The sequence below is a fragment of the Amblyomma americanum genome, chromosome 1, assembly GCF_052857255.1.
Source record: "Amblyomma americanum isolate KBUSLIRL-KWMA chromosome 1, ASM5285725v1, whole genome shotgun sequence".
Lineage (NCBI taxonomy): Eukaryota > Metazoa > Arthropoda > Arachnida > Ixodida > Ixodidae > Amblyomma > Amblyomma americanum.
Genome location: NC_135497.1, coordinates 93,817,185 through 93,835,008, shown reverse-complemented (window position 1 = coordinate 93,835,008; position 17,824 = coordinate 93,817,185). Strand labels below are relative to the sequence as shown.

Below are 17,824 nucleotides of genomic sequence, written 5' to 3'. Positions count from 1 at the left end.
TATCGCACATCCTAATGGCGTTTTGCATTTATTCTCCGTAAAAACGTTACCGTCGTGGCCTGATCCCGGGTTCTCGGCATCAGGAGCCGAGCACTCTCACCACCCTGCGTTGGGGGTCGCGGAAGAGCGTGCGAGCGCTGTGGCACTTCAAAGAGCGAGAGGGACCTTACGAGTGCAGCGAGAGACGTTGAACGCTGTCGCGAAATAAAAACAAAAGCGGGTGAACGCGGCGGCACTTAAGCCCCTGTATCGACCTGCGTGACCAACTACAGCCACATGCCGAAGAGGAGGAGGTGGCATCAACACGCGCTACGGGCCGCAATCGCGCTTTACTGAACGACCGCGACCACATTATTGTAGTTGCGCGGGAGTGGCTGCCGGCTGATCGGCGGCGGCAATGTCCGGCCGAGGCTATATTCACAAGTACTCAACGTTCTCTGCACAGCATGCTGCTACCACCTCTTCATCGGCACGTCGTGCGCGTTGTCCCCGCGAGTCGCTACGCACACTGGAATTGGCTTGGTTTAGCTCTGGTTAAGCCTGGAGGAAAGCGATAGCCGCAGCTGGCCGAGTAGAATCACTCAGTCGAACTGCAAAGTCATTCTTACGCCGCCCCATTTCGCTGGGCGTTCTTTCTTCATCTTCGTCCCTGGACGTGGATTCACTGTCTCCGTTCTCCCACCCGGTCTCGCCGGCGCGCCGCGCCGCCGGCAGCAGCTCCGCACCATGTGACCGACCTCGTGACCAGCCACGGCGCCGCCACGTTGAAGCCTCGAAATGCTAGCGTAATGTAGCTCTCTCTACAAAAGCGGGAGAGGGGCCGTAGCAGTGTGTATTGTGCAGCTGCGAAATGTGGCTGACGGAGGCTACGAAAGTCTAGTGCGGCTCCGAAATGTGCGGCCCTCCGAAATGTGCGGCCCTCGATATATCGCCACTGGTTGGCAGCGCACCAGCGGTAACATCTTGGCGCCAAAGTAACGGCACTCGTTTCATTTTGATGGGGCTGCGAGTTGCGCGTGACGGAGGCTCGATCCTGAAGACTACCGTTTGGCGCCGACCATCTATGAGCCGTCCCAGATTGCACCAAGTATTTCTTCAAATTCATTTTGCACTTACATCTACTCTCCGAAATACTCAATTTTATAGCACCCTCCTCCGCTGCCTCTGTACTCTGTTGGACATATACCACAAGCACCATAACGCAGGAGTTGGCGCATAAATTGGGTTTCCATCTCTCCGGCGGCCACTTAATGGAGCTCTCCTCATGTGGTTGGAACAGAATCGCTCCTTTGCGAAGTCCATGCTACTTTTCTTTGCCTCGCAGCACTTTTACTACCATTATTACAAGCGTCGCTCACGAGCTTGAAGTGGAGTCGACCTTTCTTGAACTCTCAGCAGACGCCGACTTCCTAATACAGGAGGCTGAGGATGACCAAAGGTTAAGACGGACATTAGGCCGACACAAGGCTGTGGGTTTGACGGCTGCCACTTGCCATCTCAGGAGCGAAAGGGATAAGCAAAGCATTCAGGGGATGTTCAAAAAGAGTTCTTATACAAAACACACAACAAGCATTTTGGAGATAAAAACAAAAACAGGCATAAAAAAGCAAGAAGATGCAAACACAAAGCAAACATTTTGGAAAGGAAAAGAAGCAGAACACGAAATAGCAAAAAATGCAAAACAAGAAAGAAAGCCCTACAGCAAAGAAGAGGGCGCGCATAGTCAGTTATTGTCATTTTTGGTGTTTCGGTGGGTGACGTAGCGGTGCTGGTTGAGGGCGCTGCTGGTTGCGAACGCCTTGGGACAGGCAGGGCCCTGGAACGGCCTCTCGCCGGTGTGCGTTCTCGTGTGTCCGACCAGGTGAGCCTTCTGCGTGAACGTCGCCTGGCAGATGTGGCACCTGCAGGCCAGGAGCGTGTGTAAAGCTGAACTACACTAGTGTAGTGTAAGAAGACAAATCCAAGTCTGTCAGCTTTCGGTGGCGCGATCTGATCACTCTGTACTAGCACGAAAAAAAAAAAAAAGAAACTGCGTCTACGTTTACGACCGCCACGAAATGCACCGAAAGGGTGATATGGAAGACTATCGGATGAGTAAGAGAGCATTCGCGAATGGTGTAGCGATGCTCCTTCATTTTCGACATCGAAGGCATGATTGCACTTAGAGCGGAATAGCGTGCTCTGTTTACTTATGTCCACACTTGTATGGTGATGTGTCACACCTGGCACTTTTCAGGCGCGACTCAGTCGGGGTCACCTTAAAATTAATCCGCTTTCTGCCCTGTTCATTTATACGCTAAGATTAAAAAGAAAGCGAACACGAGAATAACGCTCGATCACATATACGTAATTCTAAGCTGCCCCAAACAATCGAACCCAACGTCGCCAGTTGAGTCTATGGCGTTAGGTTAACGTTACACATGTCACACTGCGGTATGACACGCGTGGCGCATGATGGCCCTAGTTGCCTATGTGCCGTAAAACTCAATCCACCACCGCACAACCAAAGGCCCGACTCCTTCGCACTTCCGAGGCGTCGTCCCACGCGCTAGCGCGTTGAACGCCGTGCCGCGTCGGGCGTCGAGAGGGGTACGCATATCCACTCTCCGGGAACGGGCTCACGTCTGGGCACGCTTAGAATCACGCGCTACGGTGATTTGCGAGAAGCAGTTCGACTGCATAGAGTGGTGAGCGGCAGTAATAAGCGTAATAAAGTGGTGTGAAAACGTGTGCAATGTATTTGGTACGCAAAAAATTAAGCACGCCTTTTCAACGTGATCATGTATCTCAGCACTTGCACAACCCGCAGCGCCATCGACACTCGTTCACTCTGTGCTCGCCTCCTCGTATCGCATATTATGGCTCGCCAGTCATAGCGACGGCCGCTTTTCCACTTCAGAAATCAATCATTATTTGTCCAGCATCGCCTCCATCTTCGCTAAACTACACTGGCGAAGAACAAGCCGAATGAGTGGGCAGGTTACCAGAACACCGTGCTTGGTCTCGTTCTGGAAGTCGAACGATCCGTCTTTGCGCCGGAAACTACGTGTGCAGCGGGCGCGCCAAATATCTGACGGACAGATCGGAGCTTCGAAGCGACGTTGGTGGTGCTGGTGATCAAAAACTGTTTTAATGTTCAAATAGGGTGTTGTGGAATCAGAAAACTACGCTGCATTGTCGGTATCCTCAGTTTGGCCTCCGCACGACGAGGCTCCGTCCCGCGCCTGCTTTACCAGAGCCCTTTGAGACTCCAGTGTGGAGCAGTTGAGGAGGGCAGTTTCCGATGCCTCTCGGGTAGGCGTAGGGAAGGGGAAAAGAGAGGATTCTGAGTATATGACCACGTCATGTGAAAGATAGCGCAGATCTCTCCGCAGTGCGGGCAACGCCCATCTATGTTCGGATCAGTGTTTGACAACGGCAGGACGGAGAAGAGTTCCTGTCTGCAGGCACCGCGTAGTTCTCTCCTCCGCCTTACTCAGCCCTCGGCAGGGGCCGGGTAGAGGCGCTGGCGGTCGCAGTAATGGACTAAAATTTCGCGGCACCGCAGAAGGGGTTTATCATATTCTGAGCCAGGAGAGCTAGGATGAGGAGCCCAGTGTGCAGGCACTCGAGCGGCCGCATCAGCGGCCTCATTGCCTCGTAGACCCTGTTGGCCATAAGCTCTGATTATCTGCCTGTGAGTTGAATCGGCAGCAGCCAGTCTTAGAGTTTGGGACGCAAGAGGTGATATTCCCCCTGCCAGATAGTGTTCACAGGCCTGATGAGAGAGTGATAACCGCTCTCGATTTTGAATCCGCGGCAGCGAGAGCTATATGGCAACTTCCTCCGCTCGCGTTGAATTTGGGGCTCGAAAGGACAGCCCATCAACATTCATTCCCCGGTGGACTACGGCGATTGTGTAGAATCCCGAAGGTGACGACCCTGTGACGTCCCCGTAGCAGACGCCCTTTTTAGATCCATATTACCTGCCGAGCGTGCGAGTCCGCGCTTTTCATCTGCCTTCATGTGAAGTCGTGTCCTTGGTACGCGGCAGCGGAATGACCCAAAGCATACGGTGCCACAGCACCGGGATGTTATCCGTCCCTTCCGCTATGCATGTGTGTTGTATGTATAGGCGGTCTAGCAGGCTTCGCCCAGGACCCGTCTGCAAATGCCGCACACATTGGCTCACGAGGTGGGCATCCCGAAATTCCTGATAGTCTTTTAGCACCCCTAACGCCTTCAGTTTAGCGTTGGAGGTGGCCACCGGGAGGTCCAGTGCTCGCTTTGTCGCTTTCCTCATGATGGCGTCAATGCGCTCGTCTACCTGTATGGTGGTGCGAAGGTACGGCACGGCGTAGAGGACCCGGCTGGTCACGAAGGCATGGGTGAGTCATAGCGCGTCCCTGGCCCGCAGACCACCCCACATGTGGGAAATGCGGATGATCATGCGTCCTACCGGTTCGCCTATGCGTTTAAGTTTCGCTAACGGGAGTCTGGCCCACACACAGTCGGTCAACGACAGTCGGTAGCATACGCATCGGCTATGGAGACGGCCCGCTGAAGGCAGTTTTCCATCTCCCCAAAGCTGCCCTCAGGGGTCTAGATTGTAACATCGTCTGCGTAGAGCGCGTATTTTATGGCCTCTACCTGAGCCAGTGGGCCGGGGAGATGCATCAAGGCGATGTTGAAAAGGAGCGGCTATACAACCGCCCCCTGTGGTGTACCCCATGTACCCATAGTATACGGGCCGTATTCCTCGTCCTCGTTCCGGGGGATTGCCTTGCGCGTGTAGAGAAAGTATCTGACATAAGCGAAGACTTTCGCCCCACAGTCGGAGGTGTTCAGGTTATACAGTACGCTACCATGTTTAACATTGTCAAAAGCCCCCTTAAGATAGAGGGCGAGGATGGCCTCGTCATTTTCTTGCATGGCTGTGGGTCGTACTATGTCCCTGTGTAGGTGGAGGAGGACATGCTGTGAAGACGTGTGTGGGTGGAACACGAGCACTGTTTCTGCAAAGAGGCCCTTACCCTCCATATATGAAGAGAGGTGATCCCGTACCATCGTCTCCATGACATTTCCCACACACGACGTCAGTGAGATGGGTCTCAGGTTCGCCAACAGTTTCACTGTTATGCGATCCCGACCTGGCGCCGTACCTCGGTGCATTTTAGCCAGGGCTGTCTTTAGGTCATGCAACGCAAAAGGGGTGTCTAAATCTTCATTTGGCTTGCTGGAGTACGCGTTCTCGGGCCCAACCGGGTCTTCTGTGCGGCAGAGATACCTGTCGCACGAAGTGTCCGCAAGTTGCGCCATCGTACCTTGGTTCCGTTCAGAGCCCACCGGAGCTGTTTTTTCGTCCTCCCTTTTGTTTCACCGGGGTCGATGAGGCTGCGAAAGAGGCTCCAAGTCCCCTTCGAGCTCATCTGACGCGCTGCAGAGTTGCAGGTTTTTTTGCAATTGGGGTCTTATAGCTGTGCAGCATAAGCCGCAGCCTGTTCCGTTAGTTGTTCAATGGGAGATCTAAGCTTTCAATTCGTCTTTTGCTTCTTCCACCGACTTGTTAAGCTCCGGCGAGCCTCCCACAGATGCAGGAGGTGATTGTTGACTGCGGGGATCTCGTCGGTGGTGTGATGTGTTTTGCATGTTGTTTCTGTGTGTTGATTACCTGTGCTGCCGACTCCGTATAGCCGTCGGAAAATAGTACGGGAGGAATGTCTTAAGTTCGAAATTGCTGCCAATTGGTCATTGTGGCCTGTCCCCAGTTTTTTCGGGCTGCATTCGCCAAAACCGTGATACGGAGAAGGCAGTGGTCACTGCCTATGGAATCTTCCAGGTTCCCCATGTGGCGTCTCTAGTGTTCCTAACCAGAGATAAGTCAGGGCACGTGTCACCAACAACAGTGTTGCCCACACGTGTGGGACAAGCCGGGTCCGTAAGCAACGTAGGACGAAGGGTGGAAATGAGCTCCGCCAGCTTGCGTCCCTTGGCTTTCTCAATGTGACAGCCCAGTGAAGGCTGGGGGAGTTGAAATCACCAACAATCACCAGGGGTTCCTTGTCTGCCAATTTTATTGCGCGATAGAAAATTTCGATGACAGTAACGCGGGAAAGCTCGAACGGGAATGGCCAGAAGTGTGCAGAAGCATCCCGTCGCTTGTGCATGTCCGCACTGGTTGCCTGTTCCGCACACTGTACACATGCTCTTAATCGGCTTAATGGCCTTCATCGGGTGGGTCCTGCGAGCATCAGTGGTGGGAAGTGATCTCGTGCAGATTGTCTGTGCGCGAATGAAACCGAGCAGAAGACAAGTATTCGGTCGTTCCAGCGAAGGTGGCGGCGCCACACGGACTCTTCCTGAAGCGGCGAGCCGGTGATCGCTCTGAGCGGCGCGTGTAATCGCAGTGGTTTGGAGCGTAAGATACGCATCAAAAATTAGCATGTTCTGTTATTCTACGATGTGCGAACATTCCAAGCAGCAAACATGTTGTTTCTGCCAACACGTAAAGAGTTCAAAAAGCAGTGATCAAGTACATTCAGCAGGTTGGTAACGAGTTTCAGCCCAATGACCCGTCTCAGCAACGTACTCAGTTGACGCCACGACACCATGTCGTCAATGCATTCCTATTCGGTGCCTTGTTCATGCGACCAAGTAGCGTATTACAGCTGCATGAAAGCAGTGCAGTGCTTATACAATGATCTTATATGAACTATATTGGTTATATTTTAAGGCAGACGTTCGCAGCAAACATTTTTCATCAAGCTTCAATCCATTTTGGCCTAGATTAAACACGGCTTTCAGGCCACAATGTGATTCTTAAATAGCGATATGAATAAAAAGAACCTCACAACTTTACTACCTTCATTTCTCGGATATAATGCTCTAAATGGATGAATAACCGCAAACGCTTCCTTATCACAGCATTTTCCCTCGCTAGTCAAAAACACATTTTGAGCGTTATTTCGACTATATTATAATTAAATATCGAATGACCCCTTGGCTGCTGCTTCAAACAACGGCTATATTGCCCCTTCTAATACCGTGTATATGCGACCAACGTACACTGCAGGTGGACTATAGTCGGATACAATTAAGGCTGCAGCAAACCTCCGCCCACATTCAGGAGCACCGGACAGAATTAATAAAATGTAGACCATTGCTAAATCTTTTCTGTTTACCTAAACAAGCAGCCAACCACGAGTCGAAATTGTAGGCTAAGGGCATTTATCTTACAGGCTTGTTTGATGCAGCCCAACATTAAAAGGTTGATTTTGATCTCTTGTAATTGGTAAGTGCAATTGTACCACGCCGCGTACCGTAGTCAGTGTTACGAACTGTTTATTTCCTTTTTGAACTGTGTCCGTATAGGATCAGCGCGCAATCAATACACACAGTATTTATGCAGGTAAGGGCCGCTCGAAATATAGCGTCAGACTGTCTGGGTCATTAAAGTAGTTTCTTTCCGCTTTCGGGTGAGTGCCAAAAGAACAAGAAAGTCAATGCACAAAAAATTACAGTTCAAAGTGTTTATAGCACTCTACTATGCTCAATTCGCAAGTTTGAGCGCCGACGGAGTTTTTTCGGCACTTGCGAAGTAGCGATTAGAGGCTCATATCGATAAAAATTGATTTCGAGCCTGTAATTCAGCCAAACCTAAGCGTTTGATGTTATTAATAACCGACAATTATTTACTGCTGCTTATCTACACTCTAAAACTCACACGAAAGGTGCCGCAATGCTCCTATAGATACGCACGCTATGGCAACGGCGCCATCACCGCCTCGTCCGCCATGTCGTATAGCCGCCGCGCCACCTATAGGAGCTTGAATGACCGGATACGTTGAGCACATGTATTGACGGGTCGCATCGCCAGAGAGGCAGAACCCAGATCATCGTGTATTCCTGCTCAGTTTCTAGGTCGAGATCGGCCTGGATCGCGATGCACATCTTATGCACCAGGACGCAGGTCGAGGGGCCCCCCTGAAACGAGCTATACCCAGAGAATGTAGAATCATTACCGGGCTCCTACAGAGCAAGAAGCGCCGGCATGTCACCGAGGGAGTGCTGGTAGAACTGGATGTGTCACCGTTTCGTCCAGGCTCTGAAGCCCCTACAGTTCCAATGAATGATCTTGTTAGCTATCCATGTTAGCTATCCATGAATCTATCCATTTGTTAGCTATCCATGAAGAACTGCTAGCCATATTGTTTTTTATGGTGCTGGGTACCCATTCGAATCGAGGGCCTGCGCAGCCCTAGACAGGGGCTGCACCAACGCCGTGGGTACCGTGCCGGAACCGCTTTCTTCCGCTGCCTGGCGGGCAGCTGTTTTACGCTTTAGCTATGGGGGGTCGCAGTAGACGGTATTTTTTATTTGGGAGCTGACCTGCGACTGCGCCGCCTTAAGGGCAGACTCGGTCACCTGGCCCTCAATGTCGAGAAGCATTTCAGCAGATCAGGACCTGAACATTTCCTGAAAGGAGCCGCGGACCACAATCGTGATTTGGTACGGAAGGGCTGCCATCCGCTCCTGCGTCTGTTCGGCTCTACGCTCCAGGCCCTCGAAGTGGCGAGCGTCAACGGAGGTCCAACCGATCACCGTGTCCGCGGTCCGCCGCGAGACGCTAGTGAGGCAAGATTATACGGAGGATTCGTCATTGCCGTTCTCTGGCTCAGTGTTTTGCATGGGCTCAGACGGCCCAGCCTGCTTGGCTTCAAGTTCCTGAATTTTACTGACAAGAATTTGATTTTGGCGCCTGCGCTCTCCTACCTGCCGCTCTAGGGAAGAATCGGTAGATTCGGCGGTTTCAGTGGCTCAGGCTGCTCGCGTCTAGCGCCACATGCATGCGCAGATTGGTTCTGGCTGATGCGCGGGATGCCTGGCGCGGTGACGCGCGGCTGAAGTGTGTTTAGAGTTCGGGCATAAGGTGTGACGTTCTGTCCGTCTTAATGGCATTCCAATATGAAAAAGTGGCAGCAGCAACCTTTGCTCTTTAGGCAAAAGGCCATCACAACCTTACAATTACTTCGCGGCCTTCATTTCGCGCTGCGCTTCTCGCGTTGCTTCTCTTTCTCGCTGTCCCGCTTCTTCCGAGTGCGCTACACAGTCGCTCCACACACACTGTGCACTTCACAGCTTGCCTCGCGCTACAGTGCAGTGCTGGCGAAGCATCACAGCGCGCTGAGATACGTTCATGCTCAGCAGTGCTGCATCGCCAACAAGTGGGCTCACTGCAGGCAATGCAGCTCTGCGCACGCACTTCCTCCGCGCGGTACAAGGCTGGCCTCCATACGCCTCCATTGGTGTCTTCCCTACGCCTTCCTATCTGTTCGCACTACTGCGAGCTGCATAGCTTCACCTTCCTTGTCCCTCTGTGATCGGAACGCGCCTTCCCTCCCAACGTGTCCCATTCCCCCGCAGCTGCTTCACTTCGCTCTCCCACCAGTACCCTGTGGCGTTCGCTGAGTCATGCAGCTGCGGTCAGACTGCGCAAGCTCTGGGCAGGGAAGGCGCCATTTGCCAAGTTACGCTGGGGTGGAGCAACAATAAATTGGTGTAAGCGGGATAGTTCGTTCCAAGTAAATTTCATGATAGCGGCGCTCCCTCTAACAAAGTATAACCCTAGGAGAGAGGAAGCGGGAACGAAAACACGCTTGTAGCGAACGAACCTGTACGGCCTCTCTCCGGTGTGGGTCCGCATGTGCTCGACGAGGTGCACCTTCTGGGTGAAGTGGCTCTGGCACATCTGGCACGGGAACGGTCTCTCGCCCGTGTGCGTGCGCGTGTGCTTGGTGAGATGGACCCTCTGCCGGAAGGCCTCGCCGCAGTAACTGCACACGAAGCGGAGGATACCGTGACTCCTGCGGCAGTGCGACAGCACGGCCTGGCGACGAGCGAACACCTTGCCGCAAAGCTCGCACCAAAAGTACGGGTATGGCGGGACGTAGGCCCTGGGATCTGAGACCCAGCGACAGCACAGCCACATTAGATCTTTTTTACATAAGCGAGGTTTTAATAAACGGTACGCAAAGGGTAACAAACAGCATATATGGGAACAGTTATCGGCACTGATTATACTCACCACAAACACTGCGGGTGGAGCGACGCCAGAATTTTACAAACACAAAATAGATAGCGAAATTTGAATACACACACTGCGATCGGTATAGGCATGCACACTTATAAACAGAGGAAACAGCAACACTCACGTTAGAGCGCAGAAAACACACTCGGAATTTCAAATAGTTGCAAGCACTCTCACAACCCCATATGGCCCTCCCAAAAACAATGGCTCGTAAAGGCAACCTGGACACTGCACTGAATGCAAAGCAGATATGGCTGGCCACAATCTAGAGTTCTCGCGGTGCAACACAACAGTTACGCTACTCAGCGAGTTTTAAATGATAAAATCTCTTCAGCTTCTTTCAAAAATCTTCAGATGAAGATCAAGCTTTCGGAGTGTCCCGCAAGCACCAAGTGCAGTTCGCATGGCCAGTCTCCTGCAAGAGAAAACAGCAACGTTTTCGTGAGTATGGTACAGTGAAAGCTATGACGGAATAATGCTTCAAAACACTATCACATCGGGAAAAGAACTCTCGTGTCGGCAGCGCCTGCAGAAAAAGAGGTGGGATTGTTAGAATGCGGAAAAATCAGGCAGCCTTAATAGGGATAAAAGCAAAACTCAGTAGCAACAGGAAACGTTCTGCGCTAGAGTGTGCCGCTGAGGTTTCGTTTGCATGACAGAGCAAACCTTCTGTCCAAATAGGATCACAAAACATAACGTCTTGAGGACAACTGCACCGGCATCACCTGCAAAAGAAGTGTACGTGCAGTAGTGCGAGAAAATTGCGGAAAACTCATTGCACAGAGAACAGAACTCAAAGCGAAAGGAGGGGGTGGTGGGCATGAGCTCTTAAATTATAGCAGTAGCTAGAACGGTAAGAAAATTTCTAAAGCACCACTCAAAGCTAAACGTGCTAACCACGGAATGTCTTCGCTGGGCAAATAGCGCTAGGGTAGTAAACCTTGCGCTATCTGTGCGCGCGCGCACACAAATTGTGCACCATGGACAGTCACTGTCACGATCGCAGTCTTGTGCAGAGTGGAAGACAAGCAGAGCTATTAGATCGAACTGTCGAAGGGCGCTCAAGAAGAAAAAAAGAAATTTAAAGCTACGCCAAGCCGAAGCCTGCAATGTCCTGCCGTAGACTCGCGCCGTGGGTTCCCCTGAGAGTCACCAGCTCCTCGGCGAAGGTTGGCCTTCCACCCCAGAAGCCCCGAAGTCCGGTGTTTGCTTCGTGGCACTAGCGAGGAAGAGGTGCAGTGCTGTCCCAAGCGATCTTCTCTCGTACCGTTGCGTCCTCGGCAGAGCAGCGTCAGCCGTGACGTCCTACGTGGAAGGTCCGCCGGTGCCGATGGAGAAGTAGGCAGGACTCACAAACAGGCCAGGTTGCTTTCCGACCGAGAAGCCCCAAAGTGCGGCGCTTGCTTCGCGGCACCAGCGAGGTAGTGGAGTACCCTTATCCCTCGGAATCTTCCGTCGTAGCATCTTGTCCTCGGCGAAGAAGCGTCGTCCGTGACGTCCTCTCTGGAAGCCAGTCTTCCGCCGGTGAGGGCAGAGACGTAGGCTGCGTTCTCGAGCAGGTGAGTTTCGAATGGCAGGAGCGGTGCGAGCCAACCGCAGGAACGTTGTGGAAGCTGACGTGGCGAGCCAGGAGCGCGCGCTTTAGACAGCGTGGCAAAACGTCGTCTTCGCAGCGTGTATCTCTTTGTCTTTTCTCAAATATCCAGAGCAATAGACAGTGCACTAGTGCAATTTTTCAGTGCAAGCATTCGCATGACTTCTCTGCATTGCAGCAGTTTTTTTCAGGCGGGTCTCTGGCCCGTGAGAAGCGATGTGGGCAGTTTTTTCGAAGGGCGTGAAACAGTAAATAGAGGGCGAAAATAACGAAGTGTGGAAAAACTGCAGGTATTTTAAAATGCGGTGCGGCCAGGTAAAGAACACCTCTACGCTCGGCTTGTGATCACCTGTAGCGTCTTGATTATGCAACTTTGCCGACACAAATAGAAATTTAGGGGCGATCAATTGAATTGACGCGGAGGAAATGCGATTGCAACCTTCTTTCACTACCCAAGGTATTCCAATTCTGATTCTATTTTAATTCCAATTCCAACCGCGCAACTACGCAAAATGTGTCATATTGTTAGATCGCTGTGAGTTCTCATACTACTGCCGGCGCAATGGCTGAGAGCTAAAGTGATGCCCCCCTGCACTGGCAGGTGGCTGTTTCAAACGCGGCCGCCGATGGGGCTTGTGAGACCCAGGTTGCTCTTCTCGAACAATGCGGGAAGGAATAGCTCCAACAATCCTCATTCTTCAACGTGTAGTTCTTCGGGAGGCTGTCTGTTTTGTACGTGGGCCCGATTTTGTGCGAGTCACTTCCCTGTTTAATACTTTTCATTTTTGCTGGGTCATTCTTCGTCCAGCGCCTCCCTCCGTACGCCTACAAGTGGAAATTGGGAGAGGGGGAAAGTTGACAGGTGGACGTTGGAGGCAGCAAATCCCCAAAACACCACCTGGCAGGTCCACTCTACCCTCCGCGGTGACTAAGTGTATATGGCGCTCGTCTACTGAGCCGGAATACCCAGCTTCGAACCCGACCGCGGTGGCTCCGTTTCGATGGAGGCGAAACGCAAAATGCGCTCGTGTGCTCTGCGATGTCGGTGCACGTTAAAGATCCCCAGGTGGTCGAAATTATTCCTGAGATTTACGCTATGGCAGCTCTTCCTTTCTTCTTTCACTCTCTCCTTGATCCCTTCCTTTACGGCGAGGTTGAGGTGTCCACCGAGATAAGTGACACAGTTGCTTTTAGACATTGGGAAGGCATTCATGGCCCTCCTACAATGCTATCGCATTAGAAACTATACATATACCGTAGCCATAGAAACTGGATGCTAATGTATTGCGCTTGTTTCTTGTTGTTTGTTGTTGCGACTGAAACAAGAATGTTGGTGGTTTATTATTTACGAGTGTTTAACGTACCAAAGCGACTCATGCTACGAGGGACGCCATAGTGAAGGACTGCGGAAATTCCGACCACGCGGCGTTCTTTAACGTGCACTGCATCGCACCGGACACGGGCCTCTAGAATTTCGCCTCCATCGAAGTTCGACCGTCGCAGCCGTGGTCGAACCCCTGTCCTTCGTATCAGCAGCCGAGCACCATAACCACTGAGCCACAGCGACGGCGAAGGAATGGTGAGGGAAGTGCAGGAACCCTCCAGCGATCTCGCGAACAGACGAAAAAGCGCGAAGCGAGAGCTATTTATTTATTTATTTATTTATTTATTTATTTATTTATTTATTTATTTATTTTTTTATTCAATAGTAACGCCAAGAGGGAAGTATTGCTTTGACATCGAGGCGTCGCTTTTTGTCGCCACTTCTAGACGAAAGTAGCTTTCAGTATCTTGTGACCGCTGGTGGGGTGCGGTCCTAGTGCGTATTGCTTCTATTATCCTGTGCCTATTTAGCGTTGTATAAGTGTTGGTCGTCCTTCTTTAGTACTTGTTTCGTCGTCATGTATGTATTTTTTCTTTCAAGGTCGCGGTTTTTTACTCTATTGTTTTGTACTGTGCCTCTCCTGCTTGGACCGTATTTGGTCTGCAGTATGTGATAAATAAAATGAAATTAATAGTGAAGCTACGGAATTCCATTCGCTGGAATGTGCAGTGTGGGTTCGTTCTTTTTTTGTTTCTTGGTTCATTCTTCCGTTCGTTCGTTTATTTCTACTTTCTTTCGTTAGTTTGTTCGTTCCTTCATTCTTTCGTTCATTATTTTGTTTATTCGGCCGTTCCTCCTCCCTCCTCTTCCTGATTCGCCAACTTGGCAGTTGTAGTGGCGTCTGCGCAAGATATGTAATACATCTACGACATCGCACCACATGCTTGCATTCCGCCTTCAGTGATATGCGGTCGGCTTGGCCGGGATTGAACCTGCGACCATGGTTGAAATTAAAGGAATGAGAATACGCCATTACCTACCTTGTCGGTGCCAATCTCGTTCATCCTGATGTGGAAAGTGATAAGAGCGCTTGAGTGCGATCTCTTTTTATTACGCTTTTGCTGGTTTTGTAGCTTTGCCGCAGCTAGATTAATACTTCGTAAACACGGGAAGATTTCTCAAAAGCCAGGTTAGACAGAAAATATAGGAAAGATGCAGTAATTTAGCAAGTACACTGAACAGCTCATAATCTTAAAATGGTTGGCTGACGGTTTAACGTGAACACAGTGGTTTCTGCACCACACAAGTGGGGGTGTGGCTTTGCCGCATGATAAGGAACCGGCGTGACAACGTAGCAAGAAACACCGCCTGCCATTGTCCAGTATCGCATGGATCAAGATGCCTAGAATGTGTTTGCTCAGTGGTGTGTGAGCTTCCTCTTTCTTGCATTGAAGTTTATCAGACCGGCTGCTGTATTAATATTCGGCTTAGGGAACATCTTCCATCACTTTCGGATTCATCCTATTCCCATTTAACGGATCACTGCCAGGATTGCGGGAAGGAATACAAGAAAGAGTGCCGACGTTTAGTCGCACACGCGCTCATTTCTTTTCGTCACAGCGATAAGACAACAAGGGAGTTAACGGACAACACGTGATTTGTTTAGGCGTTCTTGGTTTTTCTCGTGTTTTTTCGCGTTTATTTTTTTTTTTTGCAGCGGCTGTGCTGCTATCGGGGTTTAGGGGTTTTTAGCCACGTACCTATGATGAGGTCCTAAGATTGTACTCTGGACATGCACGCTGGTGCTATTAGGTAACGTGACATAACCGCTTTATGTACCACTATAGCATGCAGCTTTAACAACTTTATATATTAATAGCTTTAAATTAGTTATAAATATAACAGCGCTCCTTTGTGTGTTCCCTTGTTCTCTTAGTGTCTTTCGTCCGTTCGCGCTGTTTTCTATCCAAAATGAAATGAAAGTCGCTTCATTTAACTCAACAAAAAAATTACCGCCTATCTCGTCGTCGAAAGCAGATGTAAGCATGAAATGCAGTGCAAGAAACGCGTAGCGCATCCTAAGGCGGCTCACAGATGGTATGCCAGCCGCCCTTCGAGTCTTGAGGATCATCCGTCATGAGCTACATTTCTTAGCCTGATATTGCGCTCGGCTTACTTTGTTTTTAGCGTGCAGCGACCCACGTGTCCATTACCGGGAAAGTGCCGAAGAAGAGGAGGTGGCGGCCAGCACGCGTAACACATGCAAAGCGCTGGTGCCGCTACCTGTTGCGGTTGCTGGCGCCACCTCTTCTTCTTCGACACGTTGCTGGCGCTGGTAACGCAAGTTGCTTATACAGGGAACAGCCCAGCGAGTTCAACGTCTCTCGCTGCATTCGTATAACATACCATGCGCCGAACGAACTGATCAGAGATTATGATGAGTGTCAACGTAATCGTACACTTTGTTCCTTACGCTAGCTGTGGTGGACGTGAAAGGAGTATGGGGTACTGTAGAGAAGAATGAAGGAGAAGGAGAAAGGTTGCACCGCTTTGATGTTAGGACCTGGCTGTAGGTGAGGGGAAAATACGGCCTAGATGATGAAGGCAACGACATCAAACGTGCAGCATGCAAGGCTTCCAGTTGTAACACTCAGCTCGCCAACAGAAAGAGAGAGAGAAACAGAAGAACGGAAAGGCAGGGAGGTTAACCAGGCGATACCCGGTAGGCTACCCTACACGTGGGGAGGTGAACATAGAGAAAAAAAAGGAAAGAAAGATCGGCACCGAAGTTAGTTTTACACGTGCCCTTCGTCCACTATGACAAATGGACAGAGGGCTCACACTGAAAGCTTAAAGTTTGAAGTCGTTAAAGTTTGCATCGTGCTGAACAATGTAGAATGTGCCCTTGATATCAAGGAAGAGAGCAGCAGTCAGCCTGTGGCGACATTTCTCGTGTTCTACCGTCGACACCAGATCAATTAAACTTTCGATAGCCTAGCGGCCTTTGCAAAATCATGTCATTGCGCATGGAAGTAAGTTGCATTTTCCCAGAAACCTTTCGAGACATGTTAATATCATCCGTTCCATTGTTTGGCCAATGCAACTTGTGAGAGCTACAGGTCTGTAGACGGCCTCGAGAAATGCTGAATTGGCGGACGTCTAAATCAATCGATTGCAAGTTACCTTAGAAACCGGGCAGTCTACATGGTGACTGATAAAGCTGACATGACAGATCATCTTCTCATGCGCAGTGTCCCTCAGGGAGTAGCGCTAAGTCCAACATTATTTCGTCGCGTTCTAATCGACCTACTCAAACAACTGCCAAACACAGTTTCGGTATCCGCGAACGCAGACAATATCTGCATATGGGCATCAAGTGTCACGCATCCCAAAGTGCAAGCGAGAATGTAACGTTCAGTGTCCATGTTTCTGCGTACTTGCGTCGTCAGGGACTTGAGCTATCGCCAACTAAAGGCGTCATGCTAGCTTTTACACGAAAGGTGATTGCGTGGTACCCTGGCACAATTGAGGGTCAAGCCATTCCATCCGTGACCCACTACAAATTCTTAGGTGTCTTATAGATAGGGACATCTGTCTTTGTACTTCCAACTTTCGCAGCAACAGTGCGCGAGCGATGTCAGTGCACACCCGTTTCTACCGTGAAGCGAGAGTGTGCAGAACCGCGCGCGCTTGTGTGTGTGTGTGTGTGTGTGTGTGTGTGTGTGTGTGTGTGTGTGTGTGTGTGGGTGCGCGTGTGTGCGTGTGTGCGTGTGTGTGCGTGTGTGCGTGTGTGCGTGTGCGTGTGTGTGTGTGTGTGTGTGTGTGTGTGTGCGTGTGTGTGTGTGTGCGTGTGTGTGTGTGCGTGTGTGTGTGTGTGTGTGTTTGTGTGTGTGTGTGTGTGTGTGCGCGCGCGCGCGTGCACACACACACAGAGGAGTTGTAAGGTTTCTGGCGACAGCCGGTGGTCTGATTCAGCTGCGTATTCGGCCCGGACACCTGCAACCGGGGTCACTGCACGGCGATAGGCATCTTGGTTCCCACGGCCGGTCCTCGCGTGGTTTATTAGATTCGAGACGGAGGATTCCACTGCCGTTTGTAAACAAAATTGTTCCCGGAAGATCGACCGTGCGGCACGGAGGCAGTTAGCGACCGCCAGAACCGAGCAGGGGTGACTCACCCCTTCAACTGTGCCTGCTCGCCGGCGCCTCGCTCATGAGAACTGTCGTTCGGACGCGAAGACAACGCTCTCTCTGGTGGGGCGATTGTCCAGCGGCACCCTCTCTCTCCGGCGAGGCATGTGACGGGGCGTGTCCCTATGTGAAGTGGTGTGTGTGTGTGTGTGTACGACAACGCAAGTTAGGCCACGGCCAACCTGGCGAAGACCTCCTCGAACCTGGGGAATCCTAGGGACCGGACCCTTTTTAAACCGGACGACGAGTGCCGTGAGGAAGGAATCCTCGATCATCCTCCGATCTTCTCAGATCCTCCGACCTTCCCCCATCACCCACCAATGGGTTCCTAAATCTTGTAAATAATGTAAAATAAACCCCCTGTACAGTTTCTTTCATAACCAAGTCCGACAACGTTATTCGGAGAAGGGACCTGCGGCGCTGAAAGAGTCAGCTCACTCAAGGACCCTCGTCCCCAACAACTGGTTGGCAGCAGCTGGGTGGACCGTGCGACATCGTACTTTCTCAACCGGTAAGCGTTTCGGCATTTTGCTATAGGATTCGCCAGGCTTCAGATTTTGAGAGAATAATCTAGAATCACTGGGAAGTGTATGTCAATTGAGAAAGAGTAATCTCACGACATTTTGCAGATAGCATTGCCAAAGCGGAGA

General features: G+C 51.0%; 1 protein-coding gene across 1 annotated transcript; it reads right to left on the bottom strand.

Annotated features, from left to right (window-relative positions):
- Nucleotides 1-1,723: 1,723 nt before the first annotated feature.
- On the bottom strand, nt 1,724-10,052 carry LOC144111898 (uncharacterized). The gene is made up of 2 exons (XM_077644958.1): nt 9,651-10,052; nt 1,724-1,901 (listed from the first exon to the last, which is right to left on the bottom strand). Exons 1-2 carry the CDS (start codon nt 9,965-9,967, stop codon nt 1,724-1,726), a joined length of 495 nt encoding a protein of 164 aa, XP_077501084.1. The 5' UTR covers nt 9,968-10,052.
- Between the last annotated feature and the right edge of the window lie 7,772 nt (nt 10,053-17,824).

Bases quoted from the DNA above. Each gene is read 5' to 3' on its own strand.
- LOC144111898 (XM_077644958.1), bottom strand. From the start codon at position 9,967: ATGTGGCTGTGCTGTCGCTGGGTCTCAGATCCCAGGGCCTACGTCCCG. The intron at 1,902-9,650 runs GTTCGTTCGCTA...CCTGGCCTGCAG, and splicing joins ACCGGAGAGAGGCCGTACAG to GTGCCACATCTGCCAGGCGA.